Here is a 27185-nt window from a genome sequence, read left to right as displayed (position 1 = left end):
ATAGCACAGAATGAGTCTTGAATGTGACTAGATCAGAGTGGTAGCAATTTATACTGGCTTATAGCTTAGTGCCGCTTACTGCTCGAGGGCCACAGAGAATGTAAGGGGCATAATATTCCTCAGACTACATTGCATGAAGCCATAACTTCTGCCACCAGCCTAAGATTATGAACCACAGAGTTCTTAGTTCAGATATTCTTAGAACCAGAACTGTGATGTGGTAAATATAAGTAAATGTTTATTTGGAGTAAATTTTGTTTTAACTTGTAGTTTGAAAGAATACCATTTGCTTTTACAAGTTTTAGTAAAACTAAGCTTCATACGGGACTGCTCTTAGATATCACCAAGAGACCAAGCACCAAGACAATATATTGACTTGGATTGGAACTTTTAGCAAGCTCAGGTCTAGGATTCATGATTCTAGTTTATCTCTAATAATCACAGAGGGAAATGTTAGACTTATACATATTTATTATAATATAATTTTATTATAATTAATCTTGTACACATATAGTATAACATATTTTATTCTAATTATTATATTTATAAAACTATATTATAACCATATATTAATATTTATATTAATTTTTAAGAACATAAGGTTAAACAGCTTAACAAAAGGTTAAATAGCTTCCACGTGTGCTGTTTATGCTACATAGTCAACATCAAACGGCAAAATAAAGTTACCAATGCAGAGTTTCTTCAAAGGGCAAATTTACCAAGTGTGACAGCCCTACTCGGACAGAGATGACTGTATTGGCAAGGCCATCTGATAAGATTGGAAGATGAACGTATACCCAAGGGCATGCTTTATAGGGAACTATTGGAGGGAACAAGAACAACAGGATGCCCCAAGCTTCACTATAAAGATGCATGCAAATGAAATCTGAATGGAGTCTGGGTTGTAGCCATGTTGATCTAAGGACATAGGCAGACAAGGTTCTTTTGATAAATCCAATATCCTTTCTTAGACCAACTAAAATAGTTGGAAAAAATTCTTCTTTGCAAGTTTTTGGGTACAAATACCCTTCCTCAGCCTAACAAAGGGTGTTTGCACCCAAAAGCTTGCAGAGAAGAATTTTTCCAACTATTTTGGTTGGTCTAATAAAAGATATAGGATTTACCTAAAGAACCTTCTCTGCCAGCAAGATATGAAGGCATTTGGAATTGAACCTGGTCAATGGGGAACCTTGGCAATGATTGGAACAAGTGGTGTCATTATCTCCACCAGAGCATTAAAGTCCATGACAGGAATTGGCTCCACCAGCTTGAAGAGAAAAGAAGTCCATAGGAAGAAAGGAGCTCCTGAACCACCCAACCATGGCACGTACACTGCCGCAGATCATGCAAATCTCGGATTTGACTATTCATTCACACAAGACACTGAAAAACATCTATGTAATATGCTACAATATCCACCATCTCTCACAGATAAAAAGATGCCACTGATTGAGAGAACATAGTTTGCCATCTCTTTAATTATCATTAACACAGAGGCGAACATGCCAAGTTTAATCTTCGGAATAGGAATTACCTGAGTTTCTATGATTTAAAATGTTTTCCTCTTATTCTTTTAAATATGTAGCATTTAATTTAAAATGTTGATCTGGTTTTTGGGAAGCGCAACTTTTATTTTTCTTTTTATATTCAATAGGTCATTGATGCTTAAAGATAAAAGAGATTTTTAAAAAAACATTCTAGAATGAGCTATTTCTAACCATGGTTGTCAGTCATGATTATACATTTAATAACTGTTCCATACATTTACGTTTAATATATTAATATAAACATAATTCTATTATCAGATAGTAAATCACTTGAATAGCTCTCTTGTTTTCCAATTATGGTAATATATTTGCTATTATCTTAGCAGAGGAAGAACCCTTTGAAGAAAAAATAATTATTTTTTATTTATTTCAACAAATTTCCATGCATTATTTAATGTGGCAGTAACAGTTATAGAAAAATATAGGTTTTTTTATATACCTTGTTTTGTGCAAAGTTTTGCTACTGTGTGCTTTTAGAAAGCATTTTTGTTTCACGTGTATAGTCTCTGAATCATGTGTCAAAAAGAAGTATTTCCACTATTTCATTCTGCCATCTATATTTCACTTCAATCAAGCAATATTATTCTCAAATAGGGAGAGGAAACAATCTTATTACTTTCCCCTCATCTTGGTGTAAGGTCTGCCTTGTACTATTGTCAATAAGTCTTGATGTCTTACAATTCAAGAGTCGTTTAGAGGAAACAGCAAGGCTTTATGTTGAGTAGTGACTGGTTCATTCAAATGTGAATAGTACTGATTCTCAACCTCTGGGTACTGCAAAATCCCTTTAAGGGTGTTGGGTGCAGCAGGGGGGATGGCCACATGATATTGATGTTGTTAAGTGTGCAAGCTTCTATGCATAATTTGCAACATAAGTATCCAGATCTCAAGTAGGAATCCATAATGTAAAAAACTTCCTGGCCTGTTGTCTTTCTGAATTCTTTGAAACAGAAAAATTGCTCTATTTTTCTGTAATAAAAAAAAAAAGAAGTAAAAGCTGAGTGCTGATATTTTTTCAGAGGAGTGCATTGTCTAATGAAGGGTGTGTTGAGTATAACAAGATCTGACAACTACTGGGGTATTCATTATTAGTAGGGCTGTCCAACTTTAGAGTAACTAGGGGCTGCACACACTGTGCAGGCCATGTGCTATGATGTGGGCATCCCTTCCCCTACCCCCTGATGCATCATACTGGTGCCATGCTATGTGCTCCTTCTCTCCACCCCCTGTCGCCCCCCACATACACCATGTGGGGTGAGTGTCTCCAGGTTGTGAATTAAGTGGGAGCTTGGGAGGGGGAATAAGCCCCCCATAAGACATGACCCCTCCTCCCCCGCATGATTTGAAAATCTTAACCAGCGGGGGAGGCAGTATCTCTGATCAGATTGCTCCTACACCTAGGTGGACTTGTTAATCAGTGCACTGGTTTAACTTTTTTTTGCAGACCCTCTCCTCACCCCCTAAGAGTCAAAGTATAATTTGAACCCTTGGTGTCTCCCTGCCACAATGGGTCCCTGGGTCCCCCTGCACTTCCTAGCTGCCTTCATTCCCATGGGCTGTGCTGTGCCACTCCAGCCCACAGGACATAGGCAAGAAGCAGAGGCTGGAGGAGAGAGGGAGAGATCAGAGACTCCAGCAGTAGGAGAGAAATGGGGGAAGCAATATGCTAAGATCAGGAGCTTGAGGACCTCAGGTTAACACCTTGGAGACTGGAGTTGATTTCTGGATCTCTGCATGGTTTATATGATTGATCCCGATAACATTTATTTTATGTGCATTTATTTTTAAGGGTACATAATACAAAACTTGTACACTGTTAGCCACTTCTTAGAAGTATTCTTTTCATGCTTGCATAAAAGGGTGGGACTGAGTTACAGAGGCTCATCATTATTCAGTGAGATCTGTCATCTGGTCCAGCTCTTCTGCATAGACATTAATTAAAAAGCCTCGTTGTGAGTAACTACTTTTAGGAGAACCATGATGCTTCCATCAAAGAACCATCTTTACTGCCTCTGAAACATAATTTTAAGAAATGCCACTTACAGTACCTTGAGGAATAATATTTAAGTTTAGAGAGCTTTTTTCAGAAATCCTGAAGCACATGAGTACTGTACTGATGTTACAGTTTGTTGTTTGAATACTTGGGGAATATATTCTCTTGTTAGGAAAAATCCAAAGTAGGTCAGCTCTGCTGAGTAATTTTAAACTTTTTTTTCTTTTTTTCTTTCCATCAAGAGCCTGACTCTAAGAAACAAAATCCCATATTGAACAATAAACAACAAATTGAAATCTTTCCCCCCTGTTGTTTCATCTGGGAATTTCCATGGTATTTAGTGTTGTTTCAGAATATAAAAGAATCATGTGCATTTAAGTTTTGTCAGTAGGTAAGCATATTTTGCACAATTGGAAATCCTATTTCTATAACTCTTCAAAAATGACTAAAAGTTGATCAGCAAAATATAAAGTTTTGACTATGTATCCTTTATAGTCACCATTATACCATGTGTAAGATCAAATTAATTCATTCCTATAATAAGTGAGTGAATGAGCTACTATGATTTATTTACAAACACATGTTATGGATTTGTGATAGCCTGTAGAGATAAACCAGGGTCAAAATATTCAGTACCCACAATCCTGGCTGGCTTAAACAAGATCCTACAGTCTGGCATAATGCCATTAGAAGCATCTTCTAAGGGCTTAATAAATAATGAGCAATGAAGAAAAATGATAGTATGTGGCAGGGGTAGGGGGTTGCTTTCTTTTCCAGCATCCTGTTATAGCTCGTTGTTTGTTGCTGGTAACTCCTAGAACTTTCTGGGTGAGGGTGACACCACATACCTCTAGCAACACCAGTAACTGGTTTCAAAGGTCTTGCACTACTCTGGAAATCGTAAAAATATAGATAATCTCCATATAATATATATGTTTAGAAAATGCACAAGAGCACAGTATTTGTTGTTGTTGTGTAGAATAAGCATTATTGGGATGATTGAATAAGAACTCTTGCCTTCTGTAAAATTCTGAGTGATCCTATATTTCACTGGTATCTCTTCAGTGTTGGATAATTGGAAAGGAGAAAGAATAGGTTATGCTGTTTAACTCAATTGTCTATGAGTTGGTTTGAGCTTTGCTTTTGCATTGCTCCAAATGCCATTTTCTCTCAAAATAGTAATCTATATGGATGGTGTAGACTCCCCCCCACCCCCGCTTCAGTTTCTATTTTTTTTTTTTTACTCCTTGCTTTCCTAGCAACCTGTTCTGATGCCTCACTAGTACCAACCCAGCCCTGACTTCAGTTGTATCCACAAATCGCTACATCAAATAATTGCACACTGTTGACTTTTCTAGGAGCAGAAGATTTTTATCAGAGGTAGACAAAAATGATAAAGGACTTGGAAGGCAAGACATATAAGGAGAGACTGAAAGAAACATGCCTGTTTAGCCTGCAAAAATGTGGATTGAGAAGGGATATGATAGAAGTCTTCAAATATTCGAAGGTATGCCATAAGGAAGAACAACACACTTGTTAATGTTGCTGCAGAGAACAGGAATCAATCTAATGACTTAGATGTGTAGCTAAGTACACTTAGATTGACTAATAGGAAACACTTCTTCACTATTGGAACAGAAAGGCAGTGAAATAGACTGCCTAGGAAAGTTCATAGAAAATTAGAGTTAGAAGGGAGCTCAGTAGGTCATCTAGTCCAACCCCTTGCTCAAAGCAGGACCATCCCCAACTAGGTCATCCTAGCCAAGGCTTTGTTTAGCTGGGTTTTTAAACCTCCAAGGATGGAGAGTCCACAACCTCTCTGGGAAGACTTACAGTATTTTCCTACCCTCCTCTTAAGAGTTTTTCCTGAAACCTAACCTCAGCTTCCCTTCCTGCGACTTGTTCTGTCATTTGCCACTACTGAGAACAGACTAACTCCATCCTCTTTGGAACAACCCTTCAGGTAGATTAAGGCTGCCATTAAATCCCAACTCAGTCTTCTCTTCCTTCTTCAACCAAATAAGCTCAGTTCCCTCAGCCACTCCTTAGAAGTCAAGTGCCTCAGTCCCCTAACCATTTTTTGTTGCCCTCCACTGGATTGTCACCAATTTGTCTACACACTTTCTGGAGTAGGGGGACACAATACTCCAGATATAACCTAACCAGTGCCAAATAGAGGAAGAATCTCTTCTCTTGCTTTGTTGGCAGCACTCCTCTTAATGCAGCCCAGTATGCTGTTAGCTTTCTTCACAACAAGGGCACAATGATGGCTCATATTCAGCTTATTGTCCACTGTAACCCCCAGGTCCTTTTCTGCAGAGCTACTGCTTAGCTAGTCAGTCCCCAGCCTGTACCCATGCATGGGATTGTTTCGTCCAAGATGCAGGATGTAGCACGTCTTATTTAACCTCATAGACTTTCTTGTGGTCCAATCCTCCAACTTGTCAAGGTCTCTCTGAATCCTAGCCCTACCCTCCAGTGTATTTACTACTCCCTCAGGTTGGTGTCATCTGCCGTGTTGCTGAGGGTGCACTCCATCCCATCCTTTAAGTCATTGATGACGATATTGACCAAATCCAGTCCCAGGACTGACCCCTGGGACATTCCACTTGGTGCTGGCTGTCAACTAGACATGAAACCATGTTTACTACCCTCTGAGCCTGATGATCCAGCCGGTTTTCTATCTGCCTTGCAATCTATTCACCCTACCTATACTTCCTTAGCTAGTTTGCTTGCAAGAATGTTGTGGCATACCATAACAAAAGCCTTGTTAAAGTCAAGGCGTATCGTGTCCACTGCTCTTCTAGTACCTACTGACCCAGTCATCTCATTATAGAAAGTCATCATTTGGTCAGGCATGACTTGCCCATAGGAATAGTCAGCATAGATTCACAAATAGCCTTCTCCTTCAAGTGTTTAGAAATGGATTCCTTGAGGACCTCTTCCATGACTTTTCCAGGGACTGAGGTGAGGTTAACCTGTCTGTAGTTCCTTGGATCTTCCTTTTTCCCTTTCTTAAAGATGGGCACTATATATGCCCTTTTCCTATCATCCTGAAGCTCTCCCAGTCGCCATGAGTTCTCAGAGATTTGTGTGGTCAGCTGCTCTGCAACCACATTAGCCAACTCTCTCAGCACCCTGTGTGGAAGTTGTGGAATTTCAAGAGGTTGGCTAAGCATTGGTCAGGGATGATCTAGGAGTAGCTGTGTCTGGAGTGCTCTTTAAAGAGCAACAAATGGAAGCCCAAGACTGGTCCCCATCCTTATCCCTATTCATGTTCCTCCTCCAGCCCTTCTTCCCTTGCCTTACCCCTTCACAGATCACTGGGAGATGATGAGAACAGCTCTGAAGCCTACAGCAGGTGGATACTGGGGAGAATCATGCACAGCAGGAGAATAAAGTTAAGCCCAACAACTGGGTTGGTTATAAACAAAGTTTAAAGTAGCTGGGATACATTTATGGAAGGGCTACAAAAATGGGCTTCTCAGCTATCACAGTACAAGGTCTGATACATGGGCTTACACTTGCTGTCCACAGATTGCAAAGCAGAATGGAGGTTATTTTTGTTTTTTTCCATAGTTACAGGCTTTAGTTTCCATGTGAGACCTAGAAATATTTTTCTCCCTTCTCTTATGCTACAGGTGTCAGTGTCTCTTGTTTTTTTTTTTTTTACCTTCCTTTAGAAGTATTCAATACTGTGTGTAGCCAAGGCTGAAAATTTTAACTTGGGCCAGTTAGTGTTCCCGCTGGGACTAAAATCCTCCCCTCAGGGTCAGACCAATTGCTGCATTTGGTTCCAAAGGTATTTTATCCCATGGTTAGATTGGTATGGACTGTAAGGATCTGCATGTAGACCTGTGAAATTGCCTAGGGGCTGCAACCTTGGGTTTAAGGCACAGATAAGAACAGGTCAATGTTCTGGTACTTTCTTGTTTGCTTACTCTCTATCTTTGTCTATTGTAACATATCATTACTGATTTCTTATGTTTCTTGTTTATAATAAATACTTTTGTTATCTTTTTATAACCCACTTGATGTCTTTGATACTTATGATCCCAGAGTATTTTGACCCTTTATGCTTACCCTTTTCCATGGAAAGAAAAATCTTTTTTTTTCTTTTTTTCCTAAGCACATTACCCAACAAGATTAGAATCCTGTTAGCTGGCAGAGTCCCTTCTGCTAAGGGCTACCATGGCCTGAGCAAGATGGGTAGGCACCACAGGCCAAGAAGTTGGTCTGTAGCACACCTTAGCTGGTTCTCAGTGGTCAAGCAGCAGACACCAGAGAGGGGTTTGGGGCATAAGGATATGGTGAGGTGTGGAACGTACTTCTCAGATGACCAATCAAGTTGCATGATTGCAATTGGAATTTTTATTTTTGTATTTCATTAACATGGGGGGGGAGGTGTTGTGCAAGTCCCAAGAGGAGGGGTGCTTAACCTCCTTGCCCTGCAAGTCAGAGGCATCTGTGAGCTAAATCCAGCCAGTGGGCCTGACTTGGCTGTGAGGAGATCTGGGAGTGTGACCCAGGCCTGATGTCGCCACATGGTGCTTAGGAATTTGGCAGTTGGGCAATGATGGCTGTTTTAACTGCCACTGTTCCCCACCACCAAATTTTCTGATCCACGGATTTCGTCTGGGAGCAGGGGTTTGAGCATCTCTGGCATAGAGTATTGTTTTTAAAACCAACTCTACATTTCTGTTGAATGCCCTGCAGGGGTAGCATTGTCTGTCAGATAGCACTAATCCAGGCACTCGGATTTCTGGCAAGCTATATTTCAAATGAATGTTAAAATCTGCAAATGTCTTTTGTACTCTGACCTTTTCAAAACTATAATGATTGCGATGTGCCTTTCCTGCTGTTACTTGGTGACATTGGGCAAAGCAGAGTTGGCAGAATGGAGGGTCACCTGCTGTGCTACTATTGAAAATGAATCAACCTTTTGAATATTAGTCCATGTGTTTGTGGTGAGATGAGTGTTTGCTCCAGAGTTTGCTTTAGACAAGCCGTTTCTGGACGCCTGGTTTGACAGAACTGACTAATAAATGTTTTTGAAAGGCATAGCAAAATATATGAAGAACAACAACACAGTAAATGTTAGGTACAGCCAAGAAGTCAATTAAATTTAATGAATTACTGACTTGAAACTGCGTGAAGGACATTAATGTACATTTACATATGAGCTCAACATTGCTTTTATTCTAGATCTGTTTGTTCTGTTTCAAATAAAAAAGGAACAATTTACAGATGAGTTTACCAGTGAAGAGCCAGTGGGGTAAATGAATGGAGGATGCCCCATGATGGAGCTTTATTATGGTAGTTAGGGTATCAGCCTGCAATGGAGAAGGAAGAGAGGTGCACAAAGGTGATGGGGAGAAGACAGTTCTTATCTTTGGGTGTGAGAGAAGGATGGTTTCTTGGTAGGCCTGCCTTTTGTGCTTCAAGCAAAGGGAGTAATATATGTTTTATTACGTTAAGTCAAGGAAGCTAACACAAGGTGACACGCTTTGGGCACTGCAAAGTGCTGGCAAGAAGGGAGCAGGGAATGAAATGGAGTGGTAGCAATATCAGCTACAATGACTTTTTAAAAATCAACAGTTGTTTTGTTTCCAGGAATTTCAGTATTGTAAATAACCAGTGGCATGTGGAGCCTATCGGGAGCAAACTTAAAAATCTTTCAAACTTCAGGAATGCATGCACCTTGTGCTATTTATTGGAGAATGTCTGTTTGATCTTTATATCTTTGTTCACTTTTCCTTTTTCATTCTTAATTCTCCACCTCATGATTAGTGGCTGAGTTTTAGTAGGCAAGCATTTTTGGTAGTATCTTTTTATTGGATCAACTGTACAGTTGGAAGAGAGGTTAGACAAGCTTTAAGTCACAAATTGTCATCTCAACTATTGCCCTCACTTTAAAGCTTCTATGAGTTGTCTTCTGAGGAAGTCTCATTCCTGAGCACTTAGACCCCTGAGTCCTATACCCTTTATGGATCCTTCGTTTAGGAACCATCTTCTATCACTAACCCTTTTGTTCTTAGATTTGACGTGGCCAGACTATGAACTAGTTCTTTCCCTAGGGACCTCTGAACAAACCTTACACAGGAGCATTTCCTGCCTCTCCAACGTCTGTCTATTCTACCAGCACCTATGCTCCATTTTCTGTCTGCATTTGTTTCTTATGACATCTCTCCAAGAGTTCTCCACTGCTGTCCTGTTAGGCCTCAAGTATCTATTTTCTGCTTCCTTGCTACATCCTAGGTCCTCTTACAGGCCTTGTGTTGGAGACTGCCACAAGCACAGTGGATCCATTCCCTCCTATTGTGCTAGTTAACTTCTGACAGTCACAAAAAGCAAAATCCTATGTATCTGTGTTTCTATGTAGTTGGGAGAGATGTTAGTTAGATCTGTCCTTGGAAATGACATGTCTAAATTAATCAGGTGGGTCACTCTGGTACCATTTATCTGACCTGTTCACCAACTTCTGACCCAGATTCTCCTTTACTTTTTGTATTTCCATTACTGCTGGCCATCTCAGCATTCTCCTTGTCACAAAAGCTCATACCTTTGGGATCATCTCTGATTTGTCATCGTTCTCCATGCCCAGGATATGACAAAAGCTAGTTGCTTTCTTTTCCCCAACAATATAAACAAAACCTTACAACCCCTGCTTAAGTTGCCAAATGAATCTTGATTACTAAAGCCTTCAGTGTTTGGATACTAACTTTTCTACCATTCAGCCTACTCAAATTCTCCTTCTGAAATAAACTTTTCTAGTCCTAATTCTTGGGGTCAGCACTTCTTGGAGTCTTGCTGCAGTTAAACAAACTCATAACTTGTTACAGAAAAATGTGTAGAAAGACTGAGGGCAAAGGAGAAAGAGTATAATTTTCTGGGGGAATGTGGAATTCCAGATTTTCTGCTTTTATCTAGAGCATGAATGCACATAAAGTCAAGTCAAGACAAAATTCCAAAAAACTACATATATTCATATAATACATAAAACTCCAGTAATGTTCATGCTTTTAATGGAGCGTAATAAACTCAAAAAATACATATTTGAAACTGAGAAAAATATACAGAACTGTAAAATCCTCAGAATACCAGGCTAGATGCATGTTTAGAATATATTCAGAAATAATGGAACAAAACCAGAATAAAGAACAAGAGCTTTTGGAATGTTAAATGAGCTGATGCTTGGGAAAGAAACATTTTTCATTCTTCTTTTTAAAATCTATTTCATTTTAAGAAGCTTTTTAGTAAGTACCATCCATAGAATAAAAAATGCACTTTGCCAGAAAAAGGAGGTATAAGTGTTTATTTTCTTTAAATTAGCTAAATATTTCTTTTTTTTTTCCCTAAAGTGGTAGTTTTTAATTGTCAATGAACCCAAGTAACACAGTGTCGTGTCAATAGATGAATGTCCTCTGTAGATCGAAGATTAGAGATTATTCTTTCCCCCCTCTGTATTTGTCATGAACTTCATAGTTGTAAAGGTGTAGTGATTAAACAGAAGATTTAATAGCTGGAAAATGGGCTATAATTTTTTTTAAGATGTATGCCAGTTGCAAGTACATGAAATGTAAATGTAGCAGAGTTAAATACTTCCTATCATTTAATCATTTTAGGGGGAAATGTATGTGCATATATATATGCGCACACACAGATGCACGTGTCAACATTTTTATTTATTTATGTATAAAAACATTCCTAGCCATTGCAGTGGGGAGAGTGCTGAGAAAGATGTGGACTGGATGGGCACATGCAGACAAGCGCACACACTTGTTTCTCCCTGGGAACAAATAGCAGTGTTGCACAGTTGTGCCACTGCTGCTGCTACTTTTCCCTAGGGAATGTCCCTGAATGTGCATTCTGGTATGTGGCAAATTCCCTTGGTAAAGTAGGGGAGTAGGGGAGGCTTCAGCCAGCATTTGGGCTGTTCCCAGAAGCCTTACCTTGGTCTTGCAAGTCTCCTGGGGCTGCAGCAGTGGCACTTGTTGATCCTAAATAGTGTTGTTTTCCTCTCCCAACGTCTGCCATGATTTGGTGTCATGACTTCTAGTAATCCGTCTTTTCTTAGTAGCTTTTGGAAGGGCTGCTTTGATTGGGGTAGGAATAGAACAAGAAAGGAGATTTTTCCTTTTGGGACCAGTTTCAAGTGTTGGATCCAAAGTAGATTTTTTTTTTCCAAATTATGGATTGATGCCTAGACATCTGATGATAAAGCAATAGGAAATATTGAACTGTGCTGTATTTTACATTTCACTTGGTACTTGCAAGACTAGTACAAACTGCCCATGGTCAGATACAGGTTTTAAAAAGGAGGCTTTGAGCATTGGGGTGTGGCTGCAGCTATGAACCCCTTCCTCTCATGGGCAGATCACACTTTGTCAACATCTCCAGGGACTTTGAGTCCTTGAAGCAGATATGACTCCCTCATCCCTCCACCCCATCACCCCACTCTGGCCAGCCTTTCCCCTCTAGGACAAAGTGGCACCTCCACTCCCCTCCATTTCCCTCCTCCCTCCTCTCCTGCTGGAGTTACCTCAGGGTGTAGGAAGGAAACATGTGCCTGCTGCTTATCCAGGGTCGGGTAAGCCCCAGAGCCTTTTCTGCCCTGCTCCAGGGATGCAGGGAGTAGCTGCAAGGGGTGCCGGGCTTATCCAGGGATAGTGGCAGTGGTGGATTCCCCACCCCTTCCAGTGTGTCCTGTTTGACCAGTCTCACTGGCCATGGGTAGGTGGTGCAAGTTAGGGACCACCTACTGATTTTTGCCATCCCTCATCCACCCCGGCCCAGTCCAGCACTTGGCATAGCTGTTCTCCACTGCTGGAGGCCCTGGGCTACTAGGGAAACACAATGCAGGGACCAGGGACCCACCAACTGCTACTGTTGCCTGTACAGCTCCCCACAGTCTCTGGCTAGAGTAGGGCACAAGCATCCTGAGACTTTCCCCTGTGGTGGAAAGCAGCATTGGTGGGCAGATATCCACACACCCACCTCCCCCGACCCTCACTTCACCTATCCCCTTTCTCATGTGCTTCCTGCTTGGTTCTCTGTTTGAAGGGAGTTTTAATTATGATTGTACCACTTTGAGCTCCCCCGGATCTCCTCTTTAAACTATCTTCTATCTTAGAACATGAGTAATGGGTTCAGTTCCTTGGCATTTACCCTGTGATTGTTACCCACATACTAAACTTAAACAGAACTTATTTTTGAATTATTAAATGTATTCCAAATGAGACTAGTTTTAACTTACCTTATGAACTGTAATTGTAGTGTTCTTGTATGTCCTGAAATGTTGCTAAATGTCCTGTAACATCTGGTTAAGATGGGAACTAATTTCGAGTATATTCTAGTATCCTTTCTCCTTTCTTCTTCTTTCTTTCTTTTTTTTTTTTCTGTGTAAATAGATACAATGTTTTTTTGGAATGTGTCAGAAGGTATACATATCATTATTACTTAATGCAGGGGTGGACAAAATATGACCCACAGGTTGGATTTGCCTGCCAAGTGATTTTATGTGGCCTATTGCTGGTCCTTTGGCCCTGCCTGGTCCAGGCATGGGGAGAAGCCTTGGCCATGGTGTGTGCACCCAGTATCACCACCCCCAGATAGTTTCCAGGTCTGTGGTGGTGCAGCAGCTGGACTCTGTGTGCAGCGACTTCTAGCTGCTGCTTCCAGTATTGCTGCTACACCCAGCCCTATTGCCCAGGCATCTTGGCACATCCACCCCACACCTATTGTCAGGGACATGGATTGAGTGGGGAGGTGGGCTGGTTATCTGTGAAATATTCTGAAGTATGGATGCCCACTGAAATCTGTCACCATTCTCTGCCTGCTCCAGGGTGGTATGCAAGCAGTGGTTTTCAGTAATGGAACACTTTGTGGTTAAAATGAGAGTTAAGCAAGACTGTGTCATTGCTCCAACACCCTTCTCAATATTCATTGCCACGATGTTATATCTGACTCCAATAAGCTTGCAGCCAGAGTAAAGTTAAACTACCAAATGGATGGTAAGCTATTTAACCGTACCCAACTCTGAGCCAAAACCAAGACCACCCCAACCACATTCATTGAGCCCTAGTACACTGATGATGTAGTGTGCTCTCACTTAGAAGCACACCTTCAGGCAATCGTCAACATCTTTACTGAGGCTTTCAAGAAAATGGGACCGATACATATCATTTGGAAGACTAAGGTCCTCCCCCAATGAGCTTCTAATGAACAGTCACTTGGTCCAGGTATCTAGATCTATGGTGAGACTCTGGAGAACACTGAATATTTCCTGTACCTCAGAAGGCTGACATCAACAAAGAAATTCAACATCACCTCAAATATGCAAGTGCGGCCTTTGGATGCCTGAAGAAATGGGTATTCAAACATCATGATATCAGATCCAAAACCAAGCTCATGGTTTATCAAGCAGTCATGCGCTATGTGTAGACAAAACAAGGGGCATGTGTGCACAACACTTTAAAGCCGGTTAATGCTTTTGCACCATTTTAATGGTTTTAGTGTTTGCACACATCAGCAGTGTATTGCACAGTAATTCCAGCGACTGTAGCAAATTTGGCGGCGTAATGCACCTTAAATGACTTGGGATGCAGCAAACTAAAGCTTCTCTGAGGAGCTTTAGCTTGCTGCCCTACAACTGCAGAGTGATGTACTGGGCTCTCTGTAGGTCAGGGGCTTTGCAGGAAGGCCATGCAGACAGCCTGACAGCAGCCCAGGAAGGCAGACTCCACCCAAGGGAAAAAAATAAGCAGTGATCTTTTTTGTTCCCCTGAAGCCTGCCTGCCCAAATTGCGCAGGGGCCCAGTGCTTCCCTCTGTGGCTGTGATGGTCCCCAGGACTGTCTGAGCTGGGTGCCTTGGGTGGCTGCCACCTGGTGGGAGGCTGCCACTGTTGTGGAGGGAAGCACCAGCCCCCCCCCGCAGCCCAGGGACTGCTCCACTAACCGGCTGCTCACCCTCGTCTCTCTGCTAGTGGGGAGGCAGATAAGTGGGTATGTGCATGACACTGGAGTTTAAAGGGCCCTAAACTGAAGCTGTGTTTTTTAAAAACACCCCTGTGTCATTTACACATGCCTATGATCCACACCTTGCTGTATGGAACTGAGTCGTGGCCAAACTACAGGAGACGTCTAAAGTTGTTGAAGTACCATCAATGCTGCTTGTGAAATATCCTCTGAATTCAATGGGACGAGAGATGTGCCAACATTAGCATCTGCCTACAAGCAAACACCATGAATATTGAAGCAGCGATCATCTGGCATCAACTTTATTGGGCTGTCCATGTCATCTGGATGTCTAGCTCCAGACTCTCGAAGCAAGTTTTATTTTCCCAGCTCAACCAAGACACATACTGAAGAGAAGGGCAGAGAAAGCACTTCAGGGACATCCTCGAGGCCAACTTAAAAAAAAATTCAAAATCGATGTGTAGTCATGGGAGATTATCAGCCAGGACCCCTCCAAATGGAGGAAGAGTCTGCTGCAGGGATCTCAGTACTTTGAAACTTCACAGTGACAACAACAGGAGATGGAAAAGAGGGATTGGCAGAAACAGTGTGTCATGGACCAAATAAAAAATCCAGTGCCATCCACCCCACACAGAAACACATGCCCCACATAGTTTATTCCTGCAATCACATTAAATATCTCATATTCATGCAAGGTGGCCCAGATGCACTTCTCATATGTTTTTGCTAATGATTGATACATAAAGCTATGTGTTCTATTCTTTTAGCACTCATGCATTCTCAGGGATTATTGAATTATAGCTGTCAGCTGTATCCAGTTTTACTTTTGGAGCAGAAGTACATGCTTTGGGGATGATATGCCCCCCGTCATCATCTCCTGGTGCTTGGAGGGTGAAGACTGACTATCACACCAATCCGTGAAGGCTTGCTTTTTCATGCAGTGGTTCTGCTACTTTGTCTCTTGAGTTCTACTGCTCTATACTAGGTATCTTGTGCCAGTGTTCCTGAGAATCTATAGCAGTAGCTGTGTGCAACAGTATGTCTCAGTTCTGCTGTAACATTATTCAGCAAAAGTTACTCCACTCCAGGACCCGTCACTACCTTCTGAGGGTCAGAAATTGTTGATTAATCAACTTTCTCTACTCGTGCCTTGCTGCAAATACTAGAGGTGCGTTGCCACGTTGCTCCATATCGTATTGGCACCAATAAAAGGAAAATTAACATTATGGGTAATTGGCTTTTTTTTTGCCTGATTTAGCTAATAATTTCACCAAAAAATATTGCATGCATGTGGCCAGGAATGTAGCTCAGCAGCTTGGAAAGCAGTAGGCTGGACCCTTAGAAACCTAGGCTTAAAACTAGGTAACTGTAGTGCCATGTATGGATGCTGCTGCCAGGGTAACTGAGTGGATATTTGGTCATGTAGGCTGAATCCCAAATGTAAGGAGGCCCAAAGTTTGAATATGAGCTGCTAACATCTCTGTCTGCTTTCCCTACTCAGAGATGTGATAGGAAATGTGCAGCAAGAAATATTCTTGAAGAACTGTGGTGCCTCAGATTGGTTATTTGCTATTGCTTTCATTAGGTTACTTTATTACCAATTTTCGATACAACTTCTAGAATCTTCCTTTTTCTCCCCTAGCACTCACATGCAGAACTATCAAATAACCAAACATGCAGCTGTATGGAATAAAGTATAAGTACAGCATAAATGCAATTACTTTCTGGTGCATAGAAGCCAAGGGAAAGTCAGTAACTAGGACTAGAACAGAAAAATCTATGGAATTATGGGATTGCATTTGATGTCTATACAATCCTAAAATCTGCTATCCATATTTCAGTACATCTACCCTTTCTGTAAACATGGTGAGTCAGAGTCTCCATAATGTGAGACCTGGGCTTTTACCCATGCTTTCAGCTTTGTAAGGCAGCCCAGATTTGAGGATTAAAGGTAAATAAATAAAAGATTTGGTAAACCTTGGAGTGCAGATGGTGTCTACTGAATCAAATTCATCCTCGGGGTCTATATCTTTCCCCTCCCCCCCACCCCCCATAAGCTGATTTATGCTCAAGTCCTGCAGATACTCCTTTCAAATTGTATTGGCTTAGAACTTCTCCATGATTCTATCTAAGCACAATTAACTAAATGAATACTGAACTTTTACTTCTGATACTACCTGCTTTCCTTGTGTTAGACCAGTTTAATTCAGTTTATAAAGCTGGGTGGGATAATATTTTTATTTGGAAGAAGTCACTGACAAAATCTTTGCATAGGTACTTTTCCTCCATGCTACTTTGAGTCTTATTATGTGACTAGGCTAAAAATATAAGCTATAGGGCATCCTTACACGTGGTCTGGGGTGGGGTGGGGTGTGGCATGCTTAAGTAGAATGGCTCCTAATTAAAGTGCCTGAAGCATCTTATGTATTCAGTGTCCTGTGCTTCAAAATGGTGGTGGCGGCACTTTAACGAAAACTCATCAAATAAGCTTTAGTTAGTGCTCCCACCACCATTTTGAAGTGCAGGGATGCTGAATGCGAGGGCTGTGTGAAGCTTTGGTTGCTGATTCAATTCAGCAGAGATTTGGCCCAATTTGGCAACCAAATCTCTGAATCTGAATTGAATCAGGAGACCCTTTAATCTGTCCAAATCAAATTGGAACCCTATAAATTGATTTGGAGTCATAGACATAGCTTTATATGTTTTTTCTATATACCTCAAGATACCAGGCAGCTCATGAATGCTGTGATGGTGAGGCAGATGGAGCATCCCACAGGAACGCAATGAGGTCCCTAGTATGCTCGGTGGTGGACCAGGAAGTAGACCAGAAGCACTTCTAGTCCACTTCTGGGTCTGCCACTGAGCATGCGAGGGCCCCCCCTGCCACACTTCTGTGGGATGTTCCATCCCACCATCTCAGCGTTCATGAGCCATGCCTGGTACCTTGAGGCATGTAGAAAAAACATTAAAGCTGTGTCTATGGCCAAATTGCTGATTTGATGCCAATTCAGGGAATCTTCAGATTCAGATTCAGTCAAATCTAATTGAGAGAGCAACACAAATCAATGAATCGAATCACTGTCCCCTGAATCAAACCAAATCCAAATTGAATATGGCCCACTTTGCACACCCCTACTCAATGCACATGATGCCAAGCCTGCTGGAGCGTGCTAGTTAGCATGCTCCACCAGATTTATTTAATTGAGTCTGGGCACATACTTAGGTGCTATATGGCTAAGTAGATAGAGGAGGAGCTACTGATATATCCTTACAACTTTCTACCATCAGATTTGGTCGAATCATCTGTGTGTTGATGTCTTTAGCATCAAGATATCAGTACTGTTATCTAATGCTGTAATTGCCCCTTATTGAAGAGGATTAAAAAAGCTGGGATCTCTTGCATTCAATTATTTGTTTTCATAGTACATTCTTTTGCTTTTGTTGCATATGTTTCTCACTGAATGAAACAAATAGTATGAGATATGTTCAGGGGGAGAATTTGGCTAACAATGCTTAAAAGTAGTACTTTTTTTTCTCTTGGCTTTAGTCATGCTACTAGTATCTTGCTTATCTCAGGACAAAGGGATCTTTCTAAAAAGATTGTGTATGCCTTGCATCTTGCTAATGTTAGGATTTTATCCAGCACACAGGGAAGATCATGGCAAGGAATTTATTTTCTGTGATACAGGTTCAAGGTTTTTTCTTGCTATATGCTACCGTAAGCTGTATTGGTATTGTTGCAAATCTTAATTTTATTTTTATTTTTTGCAACAGATTTCTTTTTAAATAATATGCTTTCTCTTGTTTCTATCCCCTTATTTTAATTTAACTGTATTTATTTATATTTTGTTTACATTTTCAGCCATTTTAATTTATAGAGTTAGGTTTATAAACATCATATTACCTTTATTTTAAAAGTGCAGGTGACATTTTTCTTTGGCCTTATGTATGCCTTTGATAAACAAGTCAGAAAATTTCATTTTAGGAATAAATCTGCAACCATCTTTTAAAAAGAAACTATTTCACAGTGCATAAGCTTGAAAAACTGTATATTCATAGTGTAATCATGGAATATACTAGAAAATGTGTCCTCAGTTCAGATATTCAAAACAGTTTGCTGTAGTCTCTGAATATGCTGGGGTCACTGAGGAGTAAGTGAATTTTAGGTACAAGCTGAGGGTGACAAATGCAATTCTGTCCTTATCAATGTCAATGGAAATTTTGAAAGTGACCAGGATTATATGGGTAATGATCTATATAAATACACATCTGTTATCAGAATATTTATGGTTAATGTTATAAATCAGTCAGAAATTGATTAAAAAGGTCTTTCACAGCAAACAAATATAAGTTTCATTAGGACAGAAAGCCCGTTTATTTATTGACATGTAGAACTATTACTCCTCTCACCTAAGTATATATAGTAGATATTGATACACATTATGTAAATCACTTCCCTACACCCTAATATAACTGTTTAGTTGGCATTTTGCATTCAGGAACCAGATTCAATTACAGTACTAAAATGAAATCCCATGTGAAGTCTCAAAACAGTCTCTACTTGCACAGCAGTATACATTGTTAAGTCTCGACACATACTATAATAATTCAGAACAGTTGTCAGTCTCTGATCTTTATCTCCCAATTCAGAAAGCAGAAATAATAATGATTTATAGACTTTGGCCTCAAACTACAACAATTCTATCACTTCATGGGAGTCCCATAATTTTGTAATGTGTGTACATGACCTGTGCCATAAAGTACTCTCAGATGTTGAATGATTCTACTTTGAGGTTGTTAATAATACAAGGAAGTTGGATTTACATGAACTTTTATCATTTAATGTCTAATACTTAGTACTAGCTTGTTGGTACATTGAGTAAAGTATTTTCAGAAGCACCTAGGGATGTAGGAGTGTAAATCCAATGAGATCAAGCTTTCTAAACAAATTGGGTGCTTTTGAAAATGTTACTTATTAAAACCAGTCTTACCAGTCTGTTATTTTCATGTATGCTGACCATGAGTTGAATGAACAAATACATCAGGTATGTTGCACATTAAAAGCATTTGCATGTGATCTTTAACTTTTGCTCTCAAAACTGTAAGGATAATAATAATGAAAAGGATCTGAGTTAATCACAATGGGCACCTATACATGTGTCTGATGCCTGCTCTGACCTATTCTAATTAGAACACATCAGAGCAGATTTAACTAATTAGCACACTCCAACAGCCTTGGCCTCACATGTATTGAGTGTCCCCGAACTTCAAAATGGTGGTAGGGATGCTTTAAAGCTCATTCAATGAGTTACTCTTCTAGGGCCTAATAGGAGAGTTATAAGAAATGATAAAGATTATTTTTTAAAAATGAGATAAGCAGATACTTACACAGAAATGGAATGTGCATTTAAAAATAATTCTTATGTTTACACACTTTTTGCAGTAGGTTTTTCATTTAATGCTACTGAAAGCAACATTAATTATGGTACTTTCCGCGTTTCCCTCTTTTCCCCCCACTCCGCCCCCCACTTTTTTTTTTTCCAATATGGGAGCATTGGCTGGAAGCAGAGTTTAGCTTGACTGTGGAAAGGGGCCAAGAGAGTCACAAAGGAGGGAAGAGAGAAAACAGGCCAGACAATGCATTTGTTATGGGGAGAGGAAAGAACCCAAGAGAATAATACTAGAAAATGTTATAGGCCTGTTCTAATAGGGCCTTTGTACACACCACAAAATTGGTCTTTAAAGCAGCTTAAATGCCCTTTTGCACTGCTCTAATGGCACTGCTGTTCACAGGTCTGGTGATGTATTCCTCTTTAAATGACTTCAGTACATAGCAGGATAAAACACCTCCGAGGTGTTTTAGCTTGCTACCTTACAAAGTGCAATAGTGCATAGGGCACTGGAAGCCAATGTGCTTGGGGCTTTCTGGGCCCTGCACAGGTCAGGGGCTGTGGGATCCGGCAGCAGCCTACATAGTCAGGCTCCATTGAAGGGAAAAAAACAAGTGGTGATCCTGATCTTCTTTTTTTTTTTCTTTTCTCCCCACCCTGGAGTCTGCATGCCTGCCTGAGCTGTGCAGGAGCCTGGTGCTTCCCTCTGTAGCTGCAGGGGAGCTGGTGCTTCCCTCTGTGGCTGTGGAGCCCCCCACGACTGCCCAGGCCAGGTGCTAGCAGTCAGGTGCTGCCTGGGGGGGCCCTGTGCAGCTCAGGAACTGCTCGGACCACTGACAGCCCCCCCCCCTCCATTATGGGGGTTTAATTCAGTTTAATTCTCTCTAAATTGAAGTGTTTTTTTAAAAAAAAATCCTTTCAATTTATGGAGAACTAACTGAATTAAACCCCTATGGTACGTACAAGCCGTCAGACACAGTTGTTGGGTCCCTCCCCCCACTTTATTCAACAGTTTTGTTGAACAGTTTACATTATTGAGGTACTAAAAGATGCAATAAATGTGGATGGCAATTTTGGTTTCATTTTGTAGGTGAAAGAGCAACTCCTCTTGGCTTCTGATATTTGTTTTGGGATTTTGTACATATTTATATAATAAGCCAGTTTATTAATATGCAATATTCTTTTACAAAAAAACAGCTTGCAAGACTTGGAATGATTTAGTGTGGAAATACATCTTTTACAAAGAGTAAATTATGAAATGGTACTGGATGCTGCTCTTCTAGAAATTCATTTAGTATATAATGACAACTGAATGTATACATAAGCATGATAATCAGATTAAATTGATTTAATCTCAGCTGAACTATGTTCTACATTAGTCATGGATAATTACTGTCAGGAAGGACATGTTCTCACCATTCATTTTACATTACGCAAGTATCCTTTTGGATCTTGCATATTAATTATTTTGTTTAATTGTACTGAAGTTGCTTAGAATCTGTGCATATTGGATGTGATGTAAAACAGGTAATTAATTCCTAGAAAATAATTAATTTACTAGTGCAACTAGTTTAATTGGTATTCCCAAAGCTTACAATTCAAATCTGATGTTATACTGTAAATATTTTCTGTGTTCAGTGTTTGCTACTTCACTGATTAGCTGAGACATTTCATAAAGTTAGTCGCAGTTTTTCCTTTTGTAGATACAGATTGATTTCTCCAGTTTTGTTTTGGAAAGTTAAGGTGAACTTAACCATTTAGTTCCAGTAGAGTTGTAATAATGAGACTATTCAATCAACATTAAATATTAATTTATTGAAAAAAAATAGCCTGTATATAGAACCTTGTTTTCTGTGTAGGGAAAAGTATTGACCTTTTCTTTCCTTTTTGTAGTGACATTAAAGAAGAGTGACCTTTCTAGCTATCTAATTGATACAAGTATTTAAATCCCTGAATCTCAATCAGGGTGCTAGAGGATGCCTTTAATAGTGCCATGGGGTGCTGTACAATATAGCACTTTATCTTCTGAATCATAAGTAGGTGTTACACACTTAAAACCTAGAAATTGCAAGTAGGAATTCACAGTGTCAGAAACATTCTGATCTGTTGTGGTTTTCCTGAGTTCATTGTAAGAGAGGAATTGCTCTATTATTTTTCCATAGTCAAAAAACAAGTGAGATCTAAGAGCATTTTCTGAGGAGGACTTTGAGTCTAACAAGGTTGAGAACTACCGATTTAGATAGATAGTATCAGTAACAGTTATTAAAATTCTTTACTGTGGCTCAAACTGAGAAAATGAAAAAACAGGTTTGTAAACATAAGAGTAAGAGTTGACTTAAAAGTGTGTGAAAGAGACATTCTGCAAACTAATTGTAGACTACAAATAATTGTTTTGGGAACCAGCAAAAATCCTTTCTTGCCAAGGTTCCTTGATAAAATAGAAAAGATTGCACTAGAATTTAAAATTGGAAACATCTTCTAGTTTTGATCTACTTAATAAGAACTGCAGATTAGTTTCTACAATATCATCATTTTATACTTCAGTGTCATGTATACTGACTGCCTTGACTTTTAGTGATTGCATTTCCTAAACTCTTGGGGTATTTTTAAGGAAGTCTGGGGAGAAGAGGTGAAAGAAGGTCTTGTTTGCTTTTTCTGCAGTAGAATATTACTTTTATAACAGACTTTTTGAATCCTCCTTCCAAATGTGCATACAGCGTTAAAGGATACAGCAAAATATGACTTTGCAACTCAAGATGATCTGAAATAAAATAAAGCTAATGTAAATTTTACTATAGAAATTTATATGAGTCTCTTAGAGCTCCTACTTCATCTTTAAGGTCTTCAGGATGGGTATTATATAGTGTCCTGGTGTTCAGACGTTATATAATTTTACTTCATTTAATTTTCCCCCCCTCAGGTTACATGGGTCAGGATGGACCTCTTGGATCTTGTGAAAATAAATACTGTGGTCTAGGTAGACACTGTGTTGTCAATGGAGAAACTGGCCAAGCTGAATGCCTGTGCATGGAACATTGCAAGCCTCACTACAAACCCGTATGTGGTTCTGATGGAGAATTCTATGAAAACCATTGTGAAGTTCACAGGGCTGCTTGCCTGAAAAAGAAAAAGATTACCATCGTTCACAATGAAGACTGCTTCTTCAAAGGTAAGTTTGGTTGGACAAATTCTAGAATACTCTTGTCCTACACTGCAGATTCTGAAAAAATGTGGTTAAAGCAGTGGTACTCCACCTTCTGGCCTTGTGGTCCAGACAAGTGGCATGAGATCCAGCATGGGGTCAGTTCACAGACATGACTTTGCATGCTAGATCTGGCTACAGTGTGTTAATTGCCACAGCTCTGGAAATGTGAATTGCCATGGTAATTAATCTTACCACCACTCCTCTGCCACCAAATTGCTAGGGCTTTGGGGAACCTGACAGGCCAGGTGATATGGCCCTGCAGACTGGAAGTTGAGTACTGCTGAATTTAAAGCACTAAAGAAACTGCACCGACTGTACTGTGAAGAAGTGATGCAAAAAGTTGATTTGACAAGTATCTCACTCTAGAGATTTCATACAGCTATTTTTTCTCATTTTATTCAGTATCTGAATAGGGTCCATATAAACCTGGAAAGTAAATTGTGGCTCTGGGACCAATCCACCCAAAGAGCTATAAAGCATGGCTGATGAGCATACTTACTTTACACATTGGGGCAGCCACTTCATGTTAACTTATTTTCCTGAATCACTGACATTAAATTACAAGCTTAAATTTCAGTGTGGTGCCACAGAGCTTCAGAGTGCCTCATGCAGCATTATTGTGTAGTTGGATTCTAAGAATTGTGGTCATGGTGAATGAGAAATGTAACTTCTGCTAGCCACAAGGTATTAGAATAAAGATAAGAACTTTTATAACTTGCTGTGTTTTATTTAATTTAAATGGAGGTCCTGGAACACTGCCAAATACAGGACTTGATTTTAAACTTTTTTATGTGCACCTATTTAATGTATACCTTTCTTCCCCCACTCCCCCCCTTTCTGAATTTGATATTTTCTGCCAGTTATTAGTGAAACAGATGGAGAGAGAAATAAATAACTTCAAGTAAAGCCACTCTTAAGAGGCTTTATTAGGAGGAATTGGTTTGTATTGTTTTTTAATGACTGTCTTGTTTCATTAACAATTATTCAAGAAGTGTTATAGATGGCCACACCCCTACCCCCAGTGTGTGTGTGTGTGTGTGTAAGAAGTCCACTAAAAAAGTAGAGAAAGAGTTCTACTTGACATAAAACAGTATGTTTAAGCAACATCTATCAAATGAAATAAATTTATGAACATGAAAGTGAATATTAAGGAATAAAAACAGGAATTTCTGAAATAATATAAAAAGGAAGCTTCTAGGTGTTCTGGGGAGCTTGTATGTATGAATTACTTGCATTATAGTATAAAGCAGATATAGTTTTGAGACAGCTGCAGGTCATGGATTTTTCTAAGTTTTTAAGACAAAGTTGTTTTCAAAGTGGCAAAGTTTATTCATTTTAACATCTTAGATACATCTATCCCAGTTGTTATGTATGTAGAAATATTAAAGAAGACATTGTTTTACTAATTAAAATAAAGAGCTAATTTGAAGGAGGGGGAGCCATCAAAATTCAAGTTCTATAGTTTTGCCCTGATTTAAATAAAGTAATTTTTGCATTATACACTTGGATCCACACATTTAGGCTTTATCAGAATGACTGTGGGAGAGAGAAAGTTCTGAAGTGAGGACTCTTCAGTGTGCTGGGGGCTTTTTTTACAAATGTGGAAATTTAATTTGTGCATCTGTCAGAGATGTAATATAACTCAGTGGTCTATGCCTTTTGTTTAATACTAAATTGACTGAAATTAACACTTTGGCTTCTATAGTCAGTTGCACACTGACTTCAGAGTGATTTCAAGTGAGATATGCTGGCAGAATTTGGCAATCCTTGTTTTTACTTTACCTTGTATTAGTTTCAAGGGGCCACATACTATTCTTTTCTCTTTTTTTCTTTTATCCCTAGAGCAGGCTGGCCCTTTATTCATTTTTCTGTGAATTTCCAAGTCAGTATAACTTCTTTCTAATGAGTACAATTTCTTCCCAAGCTGACATAGTCCATCTGTTAAAAAATGTAATTTACTCATTCAACATTTAAAATTGAAGCCTGAGCATGAATACAGATCCAAAGACAAAAATAAAGTAGGAACCCCACCTTTTATAAAGAAGCATGTTATCTAGGAAACGTCTTTGCATTGATTGACATATAGGAGTAAAAGTCTCACAAGCAAATATTCTGTGTACCTCAATTAGCATCACAAATAATAATAGTTTAGGAGTATAATTGTTAATTTTGTGGTTTAATAATTTACAAATTAACCTCAAAGTGCTCTGAGCTCTGGTATAATGATTTGGAAACTGACTTTTGAGTGGAATCGCTTGGGCAAAGCATGGATGTTCCACTTAATGCATGCTAGGTTCACAGCTGTAACAGACCGGATGTTTGTGGCACATAAAGCACTTAAAAAATGGTGGATCCCACTCTTAAGCTAATTCTGCATGGATGTGTACTAATTTAAAGCACTTTCTGTTAGAGTGCTTTATCGAATGTCTGTGCCTGATCCCACTGAGGGTTAACTTAAGAGTGCAATTGCCGCCATCTCATGTGGTATTGTGCAGGGACATTCGATTTATCCATATAATGGGATGGCCCATTGACTTGAGTCAGTGACAGCCTCTGATCCCAGCCCCATGCATAGCTTGGCAGGGGAAATGATTAGAGTGCCAGTATTTAAGTTACTATTTAATAATACTCTACCATTTTCTAAAATGATATGTTTTCAGATGTGTCTCTCATTTCTGTTTGTGATATAAATATTTCATCTTTAAAGCAGTTGATTGGTTTGTTTGTTTTTTTTTGGTGGGGGGTTGCATTGGCTGACATGTAGGGGTTTTCTAAGTGAAGTGACTGCAGGATAAAAAACAGTGAGTTCTTTTCACTCTCGTGTCTTTGATAAAGAGTGCTCTAAAATGGTCATGAGGAAATGAATTTTTGTCTTGCTTTTGGCACCATCTTGTTCTATTACCTTTCCCATAACAAATGCAATAATGCATGCATTTTTCTCACTGTCTTCCCTCCCCCACATTTTAACATGTAAACACATTAATCTGAAGAGAAATTACAATGCTTCTTCTGTTAGTCCATGTTGACATGGATTAGACAGTCCATATATTGTCTATTTTAAACTTAAAACAACTAAAACAACAACAACTTTTTGTATAATAATGGCATTTTTCTTACCATTCCTTACTGGTATATCTGTAGAGCAACTGGATCTGTATCAATTGAGAAAAAAAAATCTATACTGAGGATTTTGTCAGATTCTACTTATAAATTTGTATGAATTCTCAATACATTGAGTTCCATCTGATGTGGGGAGACAGATATACTCGTTCTTCTCAAAGTAATCTCTGTGTGAAAAACCCAGAAATTAGGATCATATTCCTTGCAAGTATTTTCTGAGCCATCAAGAGTAAGCTATAGACTCCAGTATGCTATCAATGTCAAATAAAAAAGTACTGCTGTCACTGTTTGGGATGGGATCAACTGTCACAATATGAGCATATTTAAAAAAAAAACAAACCACTGTTAATTATTTATGTAAGACTAAGTTATGGTTTGTCCTTGGAATATTAACAAAAATGGTCTGTTTCCAAAGTTCTTGCATTTTTTAAAGAATGGACTAAAGCAGGGTTCAGCAACCCATGAGCCAAATCCAGCTCCTGGAGCCCACACATCCAGTCTGTGGATCAGTCGGGGTTTTTTATGTTCATGTACTTTCTGTCTATGTCCATGCCACTACCACTTCTGTCTCCTCATCCCCTCCCCCAGGCTGCAACACGACTGCAGCTTCCAGCTGGAAGGGACCTGCATTGGGGTCAGGGACTGTGTCAATACCTCTGCTGCCTCTCTCAGCCCCTTCCTCAAGGCTGTGATGCAAGCACAGTTTCCAGCCAGAGCAGAGTTGTACCAGAGCTGAGCTTGATGGTGGTGGGAGTGGAAGGAAGGGCAGGGGCAGGGAGAAGGAGCAGCTGCCAGCTGCCCAGTCCCATTGCAGCTCTCCTCCCAGGTAAAAGCTTTGCTCACACAGCAGCCTGGGAGCACAGGTCTAGGAGAAGCAGTGGCTTCTCCCAGCTGCATGGTTTCTGCAGAGGATCAGGGAAATTGTGTGTGCCCCCTTCCCCCCCGCTCCTCC

General features: G+C 39.8%; 1 protein-coding gene across 2 annotated transcripts in view; it reads left to right on the top strand.

The window, feature by feature from the left end:
• FSTL5 (follistatin like 5) overlaps positions 1-27185 on the top strand; it is a 600367-nt gene that overhangs the window by 174909 nt on the left and 398273 nt on the right. For both annotated transcript variants that reach the window (XM_019534563.1, XM_019534562.1), the window contains exon 4: positions 22829-23077. In XM_019534563.1, the coding sequence (XP_019390108.1) occupies positions 22829-23077 (249 nt within the window). The remainder of the gene's footprint in view (positions 1-22828; positions 23078-27185) is intronic.

This window comes from Crocodylus porosus, unplaced genomic scaffold (genome assembly GCF_001723895.1).
Source record: "Crocodylus porosus isolate Cpor-Errol unplaced genomic scaffold, CroPor_comp1, whole genome shotgun sequence".
Classification (NCBI taxonomy): domain Eukaryota; kingdom Metazoa; phylum Chordata; order Crocodylia; family Crocodylidae; genus Crocodylus; species Crocodylus porosus.
Note: the sequence above shows the minus strand (reverse complement) of the source record. Positions and strands in the feature narration are given on the sequence as shown.